Source organism: Bubalus kerabau, chromosome 4 (genome assembly GCF_029407905.1).
Source record: "Bubalus kerabau isolate K-KA32 ecotype Philippines breed swamp buffalo chromosome 4, PCC_UOA_SB_1v2, whole genome shotgun sequence".
NCBI lineage: Eukaryota > Metazoa > Chordata > Mammalia > Artiodactyla > Bovidae > Bubalus > Bubalus kerabau.
Genome location: NC_073627.1, coordinates 22,763,428 through 22,778,989, shown reverse-complemented (window position 1 = coordinate 22,778,989; position 15,562 = coordinate 22,763,428). Strand labels below are relative to the sequence as shown.

The window sequence follows — 15,562 nt, the reverse complement described above, 5'->3', positions numbered from 1 at the left end:
GGCCAGACTGTGGACTTTGAGCTGTATGCCCACTATCTATAGAAGCGACATACCAATTGGAAAACCAGACCCCCTGGATGGAAGAGCCCCAGGGCTCATACCTAGACTCTCCGTCACCTAAAAGAATATCCTAATTATCGGTGTAACCGAATAGAATCATAATTCTATTATGCTTATTGGGGTATGACCACAGATCTATTAGGGAAAACCACTCGACCATTCAGGTATGACCTAAATCAAATCTCTTATGATTATACAATAGAAGTGAGAAATAGATTTAAGGGGCTAGATCTGATAGATAGAGTGCTGATGAACTATGGATGCAGGTTTGTGACACTGTACAGGAGACAGGGTTCAAGACCATCCCCAAGGAAAAGAAATGCAAAAAAGCAAAATGGGTGTCTGAGGAGGCCTTACAAATAGCTGTGAAAAAGAGAGAAACGAAAAGCAAAGAAGAAAAGGAAAGATATAAGCATCTGAATGCAGAGTTCCAAAGAATAGCAAGAAGAGATAAGAAAGCCTTCCTCAGTGATCAATGCAAAGAAATAGAGGAAAACTACAGAATGGGAAAGACTGGAGATCTCTTCAAGAAAATTAGATATACCAAAGGAACATTTCATGCAAAGATGGGCTCGATAAAGGACAGAAATGGTATGGATCTAACAGAAGCAGAAGATATTAAGAAGAGGTGGCAAGAATACAGAAGATCTTCACGACCAAGATAATCACGACGGTGTGATCACTGACCTAGAGCCAGACATCCTGGAATGTGAAGTCAAGTGGGCCTTAGACAGCATCCCTACGAACAAAGCTAGTGGAGGTGATGGAATTCCAGTTGCACTATTCCAAATCCTGAAAGATGATGCTGTGAAAGTGCTGCACTCAATATGCCAGCAAATTTGGAAAACTCAGCAGTGGCCACAGGACTGGAAAAGGTCAGTTTTCATTCCAATCCCAAAGAAAGACAATGCCAAAGAATGCACAGACTACCGCAAATTGCACTCGTCTCACATGCTAGTAAAGTAATGGTCAAAATTCTCCAAGCCAGGCTTCAGCAATATGTGAACGGTGAACTTCCTGATGTTCAAGCTGGTTTTAGAAAAGGCAGAGGAACCAGAGATCAAATTGCCAACATCCGCTGGATCATGGAAAAAGCAAGAGAGTTCCAGAAAAACATCTATTTCTGCTTTATTGACTATGCCAAAGCCTTTGACTGTGTGGATCACAGTAAACCGTGGAAAATTCTTCAAGAGATGGGAATACCAGACCACCTGACCTGCCTCTTGAGAAACCTATATGCAGGTCAGGAAGCAACAGTTAGAACTGGACATGGAACAACAGACTGGTTCCAAATAGGAAAAGGAGTACGTCAAGGCTGTATATTGTCGCCCTGCTTATTTAACTTATATGCAGAGTACATCATGAAAAATGCTGGGCTGGAAGAAGCACAAGCTGGAATCAAGATCGCCAGGAGAAATGTCAATAACCTCAGATATTCAGATGACACCACCCTTATGGCAGAAAGTGAAGAGGAACTAAAGAGCCTCTTGATGAAAGTGAAAGAGGAGAGTGAAAAAGTTGGCTTCAAGCTCAACATTCAGAAAACGAAGATCATGGCATCTGGTCCCATCACTTCATGGGAAATAGATGGGGAAACACTGGAAACAGTGTCAGACTTTATTTTTCTGGGCTCCAAAATCACTGCAGATGGTGACTGCAGCCATGAAATTAAAAGACGCTTACTCCTTGGAAGGAAAGTTATGACCAACCTAGATAGCATATTCAAAAGCAGAGACATTACTTTGCCAACAAAGGTTCGTCTAGTCAAGGCTATGGTTTTTCCAGTGGTCATGTATGGATGTGAGAGTTGGACTGTGAAGAAGGCTGAGCACCGAAGAATTGATGCTTTTGAACTGTGGTGTTGGAGAAGACTCTTGAGAGTCCCTTGGACTGCAAGGAGATCCAACCAGTCCATTCTGAAGGACATCAGCCAGGGTGCTCTTTGGAAGGAATGATGCTAAAGCTGAAACTCCAGTACTTTGGGCACCTCAGGCTAAGTGTTGACTCATTGGAAAAGACTCTGATGCTGGGAGGGATAGGGGGCAGGAGGAGAGGGGGACGACAGAGGATGAGATGGATGGATGGCATCACCGACTCGATGGACGTGAGTCTGAGTGAACTCCGGGAGTTGGTGATGGACAGGGAGGTCTGGCGTGCTGCGAGTAATGGGATTGCAAAGAGTCGGACAGGACTGAGTGACTGAACTGAACTGAACTTACAGGCCCCCAGTAGAATTCAGTCACAGAGGCTACAAATCAAAGACACAATATTCCAACTGTTTGGGTGTTTAGTTGATGCTTCCATACCTCCAGTGGTGTGACTTCCTACTTCCGTGGTAACCCATTCCATTTTCAGCATCTCTCACAAATAGGAATTGATTACTTTAGCATTTCTCCTTCCCCCAGTCCAGTCTCCTGAATCTTTTGCTCACTGGGATCACTTGTTAGACAGAATGGCATTGCTGAGCTGTTATGCTTCCCAGGAGAAGATACCTGTACTGCAAAATCACATTGATTTCTCCCTTATCCCTGGCATGTGCTTGCTCTCCCACTTCTTGGGATGTGCTTTTCTTTATGCCCAGTATTTGCCTACTGACCATAGAACCTGAAGATTCTCATTTTTCCCCAAGACCTCTATCACTGACCTTTTCAATCAGATATGTAGTGTTAAGGTTAAGTCAGGGTAGTTTCCGTAAATATTCTAGATGTTACCAGATTCTAGTTTAGTAGAATGAAATATCATTGAAATAAATAGATGTACATGATCATTCTTTTGACTTTTATTTTGTGCCTTGGTAAGATGCTTCTAGTGTACACTATCCACTTTCTGTACTAAGTTCCCTCATAGATTTGTGCTTCTATTTATCTTATCTTCAACCATAAATTTTCCATGGTGGAAAAGACAATAGCTCTCAGTTATGGGAATTAATATCATATGGAAGAGAGTTCAAATTTCTGTTCTGCTACTCATTAACACTTGATTAGGGGAATATATACATAAGTCACCTCAAGAATTGTTTATATCTATTTTCTTACTACTCTCTTTCTATATAGTATGTCTACCCATAGATTAGAAGTATTTTCTTTCTCTTTCTGTCTCTCACTGGGTCAGTCAGCCTGCAAGTAGACACCTTTTGCAAAAACAACAATTCTTATATTTTCAGGGATATCTCAAAACAAATTGATTCCTCACCATTATTAGTAGAGAATCATTTTTTTCTCTTACTTGTTCCATGGTAGTGTAAGATTTTATCTGCTTTATTTAAGTCTGTATGCCTGACTTAACATAAACCATTCTCAAATTTATAAATTATTTAACTTCCAAGTCATAGTATTAATAAGAACCTGTAGCACATCTGTAGAGAACAGCAGAGTTTAGTGCTACCGTCAATGATTAAAGAATAAATGAGTAATAACTGCCAGCCCATTTGTGGTTTGTAGACTTTTTGATGATGGCCATTTTGGTTGGTATGAGATGATACCTCATTGTAGTTTTAATTTGCATTTCTCTAATTAAGAATGGTGGTGAGCATCTTTTCATGTGTTTATTAGCCATCTTTATGTCTTCTTTGGGGAAATGCTTGTGAGAGGGTAACAGGCAGGAAGGCCAGGGCTCTCCAAATGGAGGAAGTAAGCTGCAAATGTCAGACATTTTTTCTCTCTCTCTTAAGTGGCAGGAGGAAACAAATGACAAGTGTTAAGATTTTTTTCCCCTTCTCTAATCAAATTTAAAAAGAGGTTTCTCTTAAAATCCTGTGTTGCCATGAAGGCACCTGATTCCACCTGAGCATAACTGTTCTCAGACCTTGAGCTAATCAATGCATTTTTCTATGGAAATGTTTGTCTTAAGCAATGTTAATGAACTATGTATGTACCCTAGACTCTGTCTTCAAGTCGGTTCCACCAAGACTCAGAACCCACTTGACAAACGAGTGTGTTTTACTTATACATTGTTCTCCTAATCTACGTTAATGAAATTATATATTTGCTTGGTAACTGCCTTTCTTCAAGATTCATGTCAATCGTTTTATGGCCCGGGGTGACTCAGCTGGTGCCAATGTTATCTCAAAATGCATGTTGTGGGTGAGGGGCCTGGTGCCATTCTCTGAGTTTTGAGAAATTTCCTTTCTCTGATTAGCAGACTGCTAGTAGCTATATAACATCCGGCTAAAGACTAGCAGTGGGGCATTCTCTCCGCCCCTTTCTGATGTCTATGTCAGAAGCTTTCTCTATCTCGTTTATACTTTAACCAAACTTTATTACACAAAAGCTCGAGCGATCAAAGCTCAGAAGCTCATCACTGGCCCCGGATTGAATTCTTCTCCTCTGGAGGCCAAGAATCCTGTCGTCTTTCATAGTTTAGCAACAACCTTTCACTTGTTTAGTTCTTCCGGCCACTTTTTGATTGGGTTGTTTTTTTCCTGGTATTGAGCTGCTTAGGCATATGCCCTCAGGAAACTTTAATTGAAAAAAACACATCTGCCCCAATGTTCATTGCAGCACTAATTTACAATTGCGAGGACATGGAAGCAACCTAGCTGTCTATCAACAGATGAATGGATAAAGAAATTGTGGTACATAATTGTGTACATTCCATACACAATGAAATATTGCTCAGCTATAGAAAGGAACACATTTGAATCAATCCTAATGCAGTGGATGAACTTAGAGCCTATTATACAAATGAAGTAAGTCAGAAAGAGAAAGACAAATATCGCAAATTAACACATATATATAGAATCTAGAAAGATGGTATCAATGATCCTATTTGCAGGGCAGCAAAGTAGATACAGACATAAAGAACAGATGTATGGTCACAGTGCAGGAAGGAGAGGGTGGCATGACTTGAGAAAGTAGCATCCAAACATATACATTACCATATATGAAGTGAACGTGTGTATATGTGTGTGTATGTATGTGTTCGCCACTCGGCCATGTCTGACTCTTTGAGACCCTATGAACTATAGCCCTCCAGGCTCTTCTGTTCATGGAATTCTCCAGGCAAGAAAAATGGAGTCATTCCCTTTTCAGGGAAATCTTCCTACCCAGGGTATGAACCCAGGTCTCCTGCACTGCAGGCAGATTCTTTACCATCTGAGCCACCAGGGAAGCACATAAAGTGGATAGCCAGTGGAGATTTGTAGTATGATGCAGAACCCAAAGCTGGTGTTCTGTGCTGACCTAGAGGGGTGAGATGGAGAAGGAGGTGGGAAGGTGGTTTAGGAGGAAGGGATGTATGTGTTGTAGCCACACGTTCTGTGAAACAAACTCACTCCGAAGGACAATGCAGATAGTGGAGTGCAGTTTATTACACCAGCGGGCCCAAGTAGAGTCTCCTCTTAGCCAAGGACCCCAACCAGTTTTTGTGAAAACCGTACATACCCTAAGTGTTCTTGCCCAACCAACCTCCCGAAATTCTCTGAAACTAGTCTGAACAAAGGAAAAGAAAGACACAATCAAAGTTAACTTGTGATTCATATGCCTTAAGCCTAGGTAGTTAGCAGTGGACAATTATCAACAGACCTGTGGTCATACCTGAATACGCATAATAGAATTTATGATTCTATTTGGTTACACAGACAATTAGGGTATTCTTTTAGGTGATAGAGAGTCGAGGTACGAGCCCTGGGGCTCTTCCATCCAGGGGGTCTGGTTTTCCAGTTGGTATGTTGCTTCTATAGATACTGGACATACAGCTCAAAGTCCACAGTCCAGCCCAAGACGGAGTCCTGCTTTCAAGATGCAGCCTGTTCTGTCTGTTTCCTCTTTCATATATATACCTATGGCTGATTCATGTTGATGTATGGTGGAAACCATTGGAATATTGTAACTCTCCTCTAATTCAAAATAATATTGAAAATAATTGCCAACCCAATTCCATTTGATTCCTACAAAATCAAACTGGTCATAATATATGAGCATTCAATATCTTAAATTTCATCAATGTTAACTTCAGTAGAAGCTTTGAAGCCAAATGGAGAATTTTGATTATGACAGATAACACTTCTGCTGTGCAAGGGTAGTGGACAGAGAAAATACTCAGTGAACAGTGAGTCAGTACACATGTCCATTATATATATATATATATTTTTTTTTTTTTTTGAGAAAATGTGCCCTGAGGAAATGGCGATCTTTGCCTATTTGCATGTGGTAAAAGGACTGACTGTTTGGATTGAGCCAAGAGAGGAGCAAGAGTGGAAAATAAAGGGATTTGGAGAATTATTTAGATGGAGGTAAGTGTGAGGGCAGAAAGTGTTTCCCACTTGTGTCCCACATCAATGACCTCCAGAGTGTTTACCACAAAGGAGACACTGGACAGCTACAGGTTTGGAATATCTTATCCCATCTCTATCTTTAGGTGCATTGATGCTTATACAAGAGAGCATGAATGGAGTATCCATGGTGGCAGGCATGGAAGATTTGTGTGGACCAACAGCACAAGCTTGCTCTGACCGTGGCTGGCCCTGCTGTATGTGCTGTTAGTCAGAAGCAGAGAATAATATCCCTCAGGAAACCTAGCCGTCTAACTTGAAGGCAAGCTAGTTTTTCTCTTAGATTGCATGTGCATGGAAAAGACTGCAATTCTTCTTTACTAAGATTCCATGTTGTAAACATAGATTTGTTGTCCTTATCAGCAGTACTATCCACCAGCTTATAGTAATACTGTCATAGGATTCTGAAGAGTAAAACTTTGGACTGACTCTTTGATGAACAAGATCGACAAGAGGCAAATGAACACGGGATCTACTTGTTCTACCATACACCACATGACACAGATGGCTGACCCATGAAAAATTAGAATCGTCTGATTCACTTCAGTTCTGTCACTCAGTCATGTTTGACTCTTTGCAACCCCATGGACTGCAGCACACCAGGCTTCCCTGTCCATCACCAACTCCTGGAGCTTACTCAAACTCATGTCCATTGAGTCGGTGATGCCATCCAACCATCTCATCCTCTGTCCTCCCCTTCTTCTGCCTTCAATCTTTCCCAGCTTCAGGGTCTTTTCAAATGAGTCAGTTCTTCACATCAGGTGGCCAAAGTATTGGAGTTTCAGCTTCAGCATCAGTCCTTTCAATGAATAGTCAGGACCTATTCCCTTTAGGATGGACTGGTTGGATCTCCTTGCAGTCCAAGGGACTCTCAAGGGTCTTCTCCAACACCACAGTTCAAAAGCATCAATTCTTTGGTGCTCAGCTTTCTTTATAGTCCAACTCTCACATCCATCCATAACTACTGGAAAAACCATAGCTTTGACTAGATGGACCTTTGTAGGCAAAGTAATTCTCTGCTTTTTAATAGGCTGTCTAGGTTGGTCATAACTTTGCTTTCAAGGAGCATCTTTTAATTTCATGGCTGCTGTCACCATCTGCAGTGATTTTGGAGACCCTCAAAATAGTCTCTCAATGATTCCATTGTTTCCCCATCTATTTGCCATGAAGTGATGACACCAGATGCCATGATCTTAGTTTTCCGAATGTTGAGTTTTAAGCCAAGAGTATTAAGCCTCTTTCAGTTTCATCCAGAGATGGCCGACCCATGGAAAATTAGAATGGTCTTGTAGATGTGCAGTAAAGAACCAACATAGAGATGACAACACACGAGATTGATATGTTGTTTCTGAATATGGTACATACTTTGACCTAATGGCCACTCTGTGGTTCCCATATAGGTAGTACCAGTCATATCCACAAAGGTGGTACACAGGGTTTCATAAAGTGAAGTAGCAGTGAACCCTCTCACTTTAACTCAGGGTGACATATATGGGAATCTGTTCTTCCCCTCCCCATGGATCTACACTCTCCTGGATTGAAGGTTTTAATACTATAATAGTCACATTTTTTAGGATATATAGTCTATGTTTAAACTATCACCTTGTCATTTTGGACTCCTCATCTAGATAGACCAGGGGGCAGAGAGAGGACTTACTAATTGCTGAGGGATGAAAAGATATCATGATAAGATATCATGAAAAGATAGAGGGCAGCGAGAAATAGTCTGAACATAATTTCCCTGGAGTATCTCATGGTGTGTCCAGGCCCAGCAATAGATAACCACATGAACAATGACAGCAAGTATAGCTTGCCAAGGACATAGTCACTGAGGTTCAGACATCTATTAATACTTCCTTGGGATGGAAATGTAAGTGCCCTTGGGCAGGAACAGAAGACTTCATCCTGGATGAGTCTGTTTATTATTAGGTAAATCACACTACACAATGAAATGGGTTTTTAATAATGAGATAATAATTAGGAAGGGTGTATTATGATGCTCATATTGGATTAGACATATAATATATAAATTTCTATATGAGGAATGTGGTGCAATAAATCAAACACATACTGAGGAATTGTGGTACACCATTTATTGAGAAACATACAGGTAAAGCTCAAAGTGATGGTAAAAGGAGAAAGCATGATACAGAACTATGAGGATAGCAAAAGAGAAAATATGATTATAAAGATTATGATAGGCTGCAGAAGCCTATAGAAACATTCTGAGATTTTCTTAAGTTACTCAGAAGAACTAGATGGTCAATCCTATTTTCAGAGTCAAAACCAAGACATACTTCCTTATTACAGATGCAGGATGTTGACACATGGTCCTCCTACACCAGAGGAAGACAATTAGAGGAAGCCCCCTGCACTCCGTCAACCTAATTCACAAGCTCTTAAACAAGGAGATGAGTAACTGAAATTCTGGTAGAGCGTGTCAGTTGTCAGCAAAGTCTAGGAAGTGACTTTGTTTTGTCCCCAGGTAGCAAGTCAATTAATAGAAGGTGCTGTATAGGGACAGTGGATCCTTGGCAAGGTGATCAGCAGCAGGAAGGCTGGCAGCAGCTGGACACACAGCTAGGGCGGCAGCAGGTGGTCCTGCAGCAGGTGGTCTGACAGCAGACAGGGCGACTGCAAGGCTGGCAGCAGCTGGATCCACAGCTCTGGTCTTGGCACCCAGGCAGGCAGCAGCATGTGGGGTGGTAGCAAATTCTGTGGCAGTACACGGGTGCACAGCAAGCTGGCTGACAGCAAGACTGGCCACAGCTGGACCCACTGAAGGTTTGTCCACAGCTGCTGGACCCACAGCAGGTGGGCTGACAGCAAGTGGTCACACAAGTAGGCTTGCGGCAGGTGGTCCTACAGCAGGTGGTTTCACTAGTTTGATAGCAAGTTGGGGGGCAGGAGGGCTGGCAGCAGATGGACTCACAGCAGGTGGGCTGACAGCAGGGTTTGCTGCAACAGCTGGGCTGGCAGCAGGTGGTCACACACGTAGGTTTGCAGCAGGTGGTCCTGCAGCAGGTGGTTTGCCAGCAAGTTGGGGGGCAGCAGGGCTTGCAGCAGCTGGACTCACAGCAAGTGGTCCTGCAGCAGGTGGGCTGACAGCATGGGGAGCAGCACGAGTGGGTCATTGTGTCAGTGGTGGAGGGTGGACTCTGGCTCAGAGCTGAGTTTCTCAGATTCTGATGAGCCCTTCTGTTCTGGGGCTTTTTATACACTGGACCCCCAATGTTGGGACCAATAAGCAGGACTTTCCTGGATGTTATTTATGTTATTGTTGTAGTTTAGGGTAATTGCCCTGAAGGAAGTTGCTTTCTTAGTGTTTTATAGAGAGGCCTCTGTAAATTAGTGTTTGATCTTTTCCTTAATTGGGTCTAGTACTTAAGAATCTTTCCTAGAAATGAAAAGGTCAGGAAGCATCACCAGCAGCATTTCTGGTCATGTGACATCATCTGGTCATGGGGTAGTTCCTGCTGGCTGTGTGAAAGTCAGAATAGTTCTCCTTTCTCAGCTTTGTTCCTTTGGCTCTACTTAGATTGAGACGTGCCTCGAAAGGGTCTGGATGCTGATGCATTCTGTGATGAATGAAGCCTGCTTGAGTTCAAGCCTGATCTCTGACAAAGTCAGAGTTAAGACTTCCACATGTATCTATATATATCTTTATTTGGCAACTAGTTTGAAATGTTTCCCAGTTTTATCAGGGTCATCTGAGTAGAGGATGGCTGCCACATTATTTTTCAAATGAAAATCAGCACCAAAACTGGAATAGAGGCAAAGCTGAATCCTATTTTCAAACAGCATCCCTTCCATACTGCTTCATTGCTATTTTCTAGTTAGGTTAATGACCTCTAGTGAGACATCCCAACTTGCATATACTTTCTTCTATAATTTGTGACAAGCAGGTTAGATAGGAGAATAACTAAGGTATGTTTGAATCTGTAAATTTACATACTCTGACAAATGTGGAATCTCAGCCACAATTTCTTAAAGCTTTTAGGCCTCATTTTTCTCTTTTAGATATATATGTTAGAGTATAATTGCCATGTAATGGGAAAACATATAGTCAACAGCAGTAGAAAGGATAAAATGATAATGTAGAAAGGATATAATGATAATGTAATTCCAATGGCAGAAAAAGGAAAAAAATTAAAATTTGTATGGAACCACAAAATAGCCAATGCAATATTGATAAAGAAGAACAAAGCAGGAAGCATCATTTTCCTTGACTCCAAACAGTATTACAAAGCTATATTAGACAAAACAGTATGGATTGGAAAAAACCGGCACCTAGATCAATGGAATAGAATAGAGGCCAGAAATGAGTCCACACATTACATGGCCTACTAATTCATTACAAAGGAGCCAAGAATATATTAATGCAATAAGGAGATTGCAATCTTTTAAATAAATGGTGGCGGGAAAACTGGGCAGCCATGTGCAAAAGAATGAAACTGGACTTCTCAAACTCACAATGATATTCCTGAGGGATATCTTTCCACTTATGACAATGTGAATGGACCTTGAGGACATTAAGCTAAATGAAATAAGTTAGAGAGAGACAAATATCATGTGATCTCACTTATACATGGAATCTTAAAAAATTTTTTCTAAAACTGAGCTCATAGACAGAACAGATCAATGGTAGCCAGAGGTGGGAGGTGGGGCGGGTGAAATTGGTAAACGGGATCACAAGGTACAGGCTTCCAGTTATAAAATAAATGCATGGGGAATGTAATATACAGCATAATGACCATAGTTAATAATACTGAAACCTTTGAAAGTTGCTAGAAAAGTAGATTTGAAAAGCTCTCATGCAAGAAAAAAGACTTTGTAACTATCAATTGTGACAGATGTTAATGTTAACTAGACTTACTGCAGTGATAACTTTGCAACATCTACGAATATCAAATTATTGTGTTGAACACCTATGAACAATATAATGCCGTGTCAACTAAAGCTCAATTTAAAACAAACAAACAAGGATAGATACACACCAGTAGAGTTCAGAAGTCTCGTAACAGGAGAGTACATGACACGACTGCAGTGAAATACTGAAACACTTTCATTGTTTCTACCGCTGCTGATGATATGCTTTCCCTATGACACGGCAATTACACTCTTACATATGTACCTAAAAGAGAGGGCAGAAAAAACTCTAAGAAATTATGGCTGACACATTTCACATTTATGGAAATATATCAATCTATAACTGTATCATCCTATCTACCTATTTGTCACAAATGATAAAAGAAAGTATGTGCAAGTTGTGATGTCTCACCAGAGGTGATCAATCCAGCTAAAAGTAGTTATGGGACATTAATGAATTGAGGTTGTCTGAAAACAGGGTACAGCTTTTGCCTCTATTCCAGCTTTGGTGCTGAATTGCTAGTGAAGAACAATGTGCCAACATCTTCTACCTAAATGTACCTCATAAAGCTGGGAAATATTTTAGGTCAGTCACTACTGATTTGAAAGACGTGTATATAGATACACGTGACGTCTTGAATCTCAGACTTTGTCCGAGATCAGACTTGGACTTTAGCAGGCTTCATTCATCACAGAATGCATCAGCATCCAGCAAGTCTCAACCTAAGCATAGTCAAAGGAACAAAGAAAAGGTGACTGTTCTGACCCTGGCCAAAGCAGGAAGAACTGTCCCATGACCTGATGATGTCACATGACCAGAGATGCTGCTGGGATGATTCCTTATTCTTTTTCACTTCTGGAAAAGGCTCTTAAGTACTAGTCCTAATTAAAGAGAAGATCAAACACTACTTTACAGAGGCCTCAAAACACTAAAGAAATCATTTCCTCTTGGATAATTTCCCACTGACTACAAAAACAACACACATAACAAGGAAAGTCTTGCTCATTGGTCCCAACTTTGGGGGTCCAGTGTATAAAAAGCCCCAGAACAGAAGTAGTCATCAGAATCTGAGAAACTCACTTCTGAACAGGAGTCCACACTCCACCACTGACAAAATGACTCACTCCTGCTGCTCCCCATGCTGCCAGCCCACCTGCTGTGAGTCCAGCTGCTGTCGGCCTTGCTGCCCCCCAACTTGCTATCAGACTAGTGAAAACACCTGCTGTAGGACCACCTGCTGCAAGCCTACCTGTGTGACCACCTGCTGCCAGCCCGCCTGCGGTGGGTCCAGCTGCTGCCAGCCTTGCTGCCACCCTATCCGCTGTCAGACCACCTGCTGCAGGACCACCTGCCTCAAGCCTATTTGTGTGAGCAGCTGCTGCCAGCCCACCTGCTGTGAGTCCAGCTGCTGTCAGCCCTCCTGCCCCCAAACTTGCTGTCAAATCACTGAAACCACCTGCTGCAAACCTACTTGTGTGACCAGCTGCTGTCAGCCCACCTGCTGTGGATCCAGCAGCGGTGGACAAACCTGCGGTGGGTCTAACTGCTGTCAGCCTTGCTGTCAGCCAGCCTCCTGTGCACCCGTGTACTGCCACAGAATCTGCTACCACCCCACGTGCTGCTGCCTGCCTGGGTGCCGAGACCAGAGCTGTGGATCCAGCTGCTGCCAGCCTTGCAGCCGCCCTGTCTGCTGTCAGACCACCTGCTGCCACCCTAGCTGTGTGTCCAGCTGCTGCCAGCCTTCCTGCTGCTGATCACCTTGCCAAGGATCCACTGTCCCTATACAGCACCTTCTATTAATTGACTTGCTACCTGGGGACAAAACGAAGTCACTTCCTAGATTTTGCTGACAACTGACATGCTCTACCAGAATTTCAGTTACTCATCTCCTTGTTTAAGAGCTTGTGAATTAGGTTGACGGAGTGCAGGGGGCTTCCTCCAATTGTCTTCCTCTGGTGTAGAGGACCATGTGTCAACTTCCTGCATCTGTGATAAGGAAGTATGTCTTGGTTTTGACTCTGAAAATAGGATTGACCATCTAGTTCTTCTGAGTAACTTAAGAAAACAAGCTCTCACAATGTTTCTATAGGTTTCTACAGCCTATCATAATCTTTACAATCATATTTTCTCTTTTGCTATCCTCATAGTTCTGTATCATGCTTTCTCCTTTTACAATCACTTTTAGTTTTACCTGTATGTTTCTCAATAAATGGTGTAGCACAATTCTTCTGTATGTGTTTGATTTATTGCACCACATTCCTCATATAGAAATTTATATATTATATGTCTAATCCAATATGAGCATCATAATACACCCTTCCTAATTATTATCTCATTATTAAAAACCCATTTCATTGTGTAGTGTGATTTACCTAATAATAAACAGACTCATCCAGGATGAAGTCTTCTGTTCCTGCTCAAGGGCACTTACATTTTCATCCCAAGGAAGTATTAATAGATGTCTGAACCTCAGTGACTATGTCCTTGGCAAGCTATACTTGCTGTCATTGTTCATGTGGTTATCTATTGCTGGGCCTGGACACACCATGAGATACTCCAGGGAAATTATGTTCAGACTATTTCTCGCTGCCCTCTATCTTTTCATGATAATTATCCCTCAGCAATTACCAACTCCTCTCTCTGGTCTATCTAGATGAGTCCAAAATAACCAGGTGACAGTTTAAACATAGACTATATGTCCTAAAAAATATGACTTTTATAGTATTAAAACCTTCAATCCAGGAGAGTGTAGATCCATGGGGAGGGGAAGAACAGATTCCCATATATGTCACCCTGAGTTAAAGTGAGAGGGTTCACTCCTACTTCACTTTCTGAAACCATGTATACTACCTCTGTGGATACACATAGTACTACCTCTATGGGAACCACAGAGTGGCCATTAGGTCAAAGTATGTACCATATTCAGAAACAACATATCAATCTCGTGTGCTGTCATCTCTAACTTGGTTCTTTACTGCACATCTACAAGACCATTCTATTTTTCCATGGGTCAACCATCTCTGGATGAAACTGAAAGAGGCTTAATACTCTTGACTTAAAACTCAACATTCAGAAAACTAAGATCATGGCATCTGGTCCCATCACGTCATGGAAAATAGATGGGGGAACAACAGAAACATTGAGAAACTATTTTGGGGAGCTGCAAAATCACTAGAGATGATGATTGCAGCCATGAAATTAAAAGACCGTTGCTCCTTGAAAGAAAAGTTATGACCAACCTAGACAGTCTATTAAAAAGCAGAAAATTACTTTGCCTACAAAAGTCCATCTAGTCAAAGCTATGGTTTTTCCAGTAGTCATAGATGGATGTGAGAGTTGGACTATAAAGAAAGCTGAGCACCGAAGAATTGATGCTTTTGAACTGTGGTGTTGGAGAAGACTCTTGAGAGTCCCTTGGACTGCAAGGAGATCCAACCAATCCATCCTAAAGGAAATCAGTCCTGACTATTCATTGAAAGGACTGATGCTGAAGCTGAAACTCCAATACTTTGGCCACCTGATGTGAAGAACTGACTCATTTGAAAAGACCCTGAAGCTGGGAAAGATTGAAGGCAGAAGAAGGGGAGGACAGAGGATGAGATGGTTGGATGGCATCACCGACTCAATGGACATGAGTTTGAGTAAGCTCCAGGAGTTGGTGATGGACAGGGAAGACTGGTGTGCTACAGTCCATGGGGTCGCAAAGAGTCGGACATGACTGAGTGACGGAACTGAACTGAACAAGACGATTCTAATTTTCCATGGGTCAGCCATCTGTGTCATGTGATGTATGGTAGAACAAGTAGATCCCATGTTCATTTGCCTCCTGTTGATCTTGTTCATCAAAAAGTGGGTTTGTGGGTCCAAAGTTTTACTATTCAGAATCCCATGACAATATTACTATAAGCTGGTGGATAGTACTGCTGATAAGGACAACAAATCTAAGTTTACAACATGGAATCTTAGTAAAGAAGAATTGCTGTCTTTTCCATGCACATACAATCTAAGAGGAAAACTAGCTTGCCTTCAAGTTAGACGGCTAGGTTTCCTGAGGGATATTATTCTCTGCTTCTGACTAACAGCACATACAGCAGGGCCAGCCACGGTCAGAGTGAGCTTGTGCTGTTGGTCCACACAAATCTTCCATGCCTGCCACCATGGATACTCCATTCATGCTCTCTTGTATAAGCATCAATGCACCTAAAGATAGAGATGGGATAAGATATCCCAAACTTGTAGCTGTCCAGTGTCTCCTTTGTGGTAAACACTCTGGAGGTCATTGATGTGAGACACAAGCAGGAAACACTTTCTGCCCTCACACCTACCTCCATCTAAATAATTCTCCAAATCCCTTTATTTTC

At 41.9% G+C, this 15,562-nt stretch overlaps 2 protein-coding genes across 6 annotated transcripts; one reads left to right on the top strand and one right to left on the bottom strand.

The window, feature by feature from the left end:
• Positions 1 to 8,874: 8,874 nt before the first annotated feature.
• LOC129648996 (keratin-associated protein 9-7-like) lies at positions 8,875 to 9,465 on the bottom strand. Of its 2 annotated transcripts, none has more exons than XM_055575901.1 (2): positions 9,260 to 9,465; positions 8,875 to 9,109 (listed from the first exon to the last, which is right to left on the bottom strand). In XM_055575901.1, exons 1-2 carry the CDS (start codon positions 9,463 to 9,465, stop codon positions 8,875 to 8,877), a joined length of 441 nt encoding a protein of 146 aa, XP_055431876.1. The 2 variants fall into 2 exon arrangements, with proteins under 2 accessions (XP_055431876.1, XP_055431875.1); XM_055575900.1 differs by having other exon boundaries at positions 8,875 to 9,346; positions 9,404 to 9,465.
• Positions 9,466 to 12,316: 2,851 nt separating this feature from the next.
• On the top strand, positions 12,317 to 12,955 carry LOC129648998 (keratin-associated protein 9-7-like). 4 transcript variants are annotated; one of them, XM_055575907.1, is made up of 3 exons: positions 12,317 to 12,363; positions 12,430 to 12,600; positions 12,685 to 12,955. In XM_055575907.1, exons 1-3 carry the CDS (start codon positions 12,317 to 12,319, stop codon positions 12,953 to 12,955), a joined length of 489 nt encoding a protein of 162 aa, XP_055431882.1. The 4 variants fall into 4 exon arrangements, with proteins under 4 accessions (XP_055431882.1, XP_055431881.1, XP_055431880.1 ...); XM_055575906.1 differs by having other exon boundaries at positions 12,317 to 12,378; XM_055575905.1 differs by having other exon boundaries at positions 12,430 to 12,955.
• Positions 12,956 to 15,562: the final 2,607 nt, after the last annotated feature.

Coding starts and splice junctions, on each gene's coding strand:
- LOC129648998 (XM_055575904.1), top strand. CDS start 12,317: ATGACTCACTCCTGCTGCTCCCCATGCTGCCAGCCCACCTGCTGTGAG. Junction 12,379..12,429: donor TGTGAGTCCAGCTGCTGTCG/GCCTTGCTGCCC, acceptor CACCTGCTGTAG/GACCACCTGCTGCAAGCCTA.
- LOC129648996 (XM_055575900.1), bottom strand. CDS start 9,465: ATGACCCACTCGTGCTGCTCCCCATGCTGTCAGCCCACCTGCTGCAGG. Junction 9,347..9,403: donor TGCAGGACCACTTGCTGTGA/GTCCAGCTGCTG, acceptor CACCTGCTGCAG/GACCACCTGCTGCAAACCTA.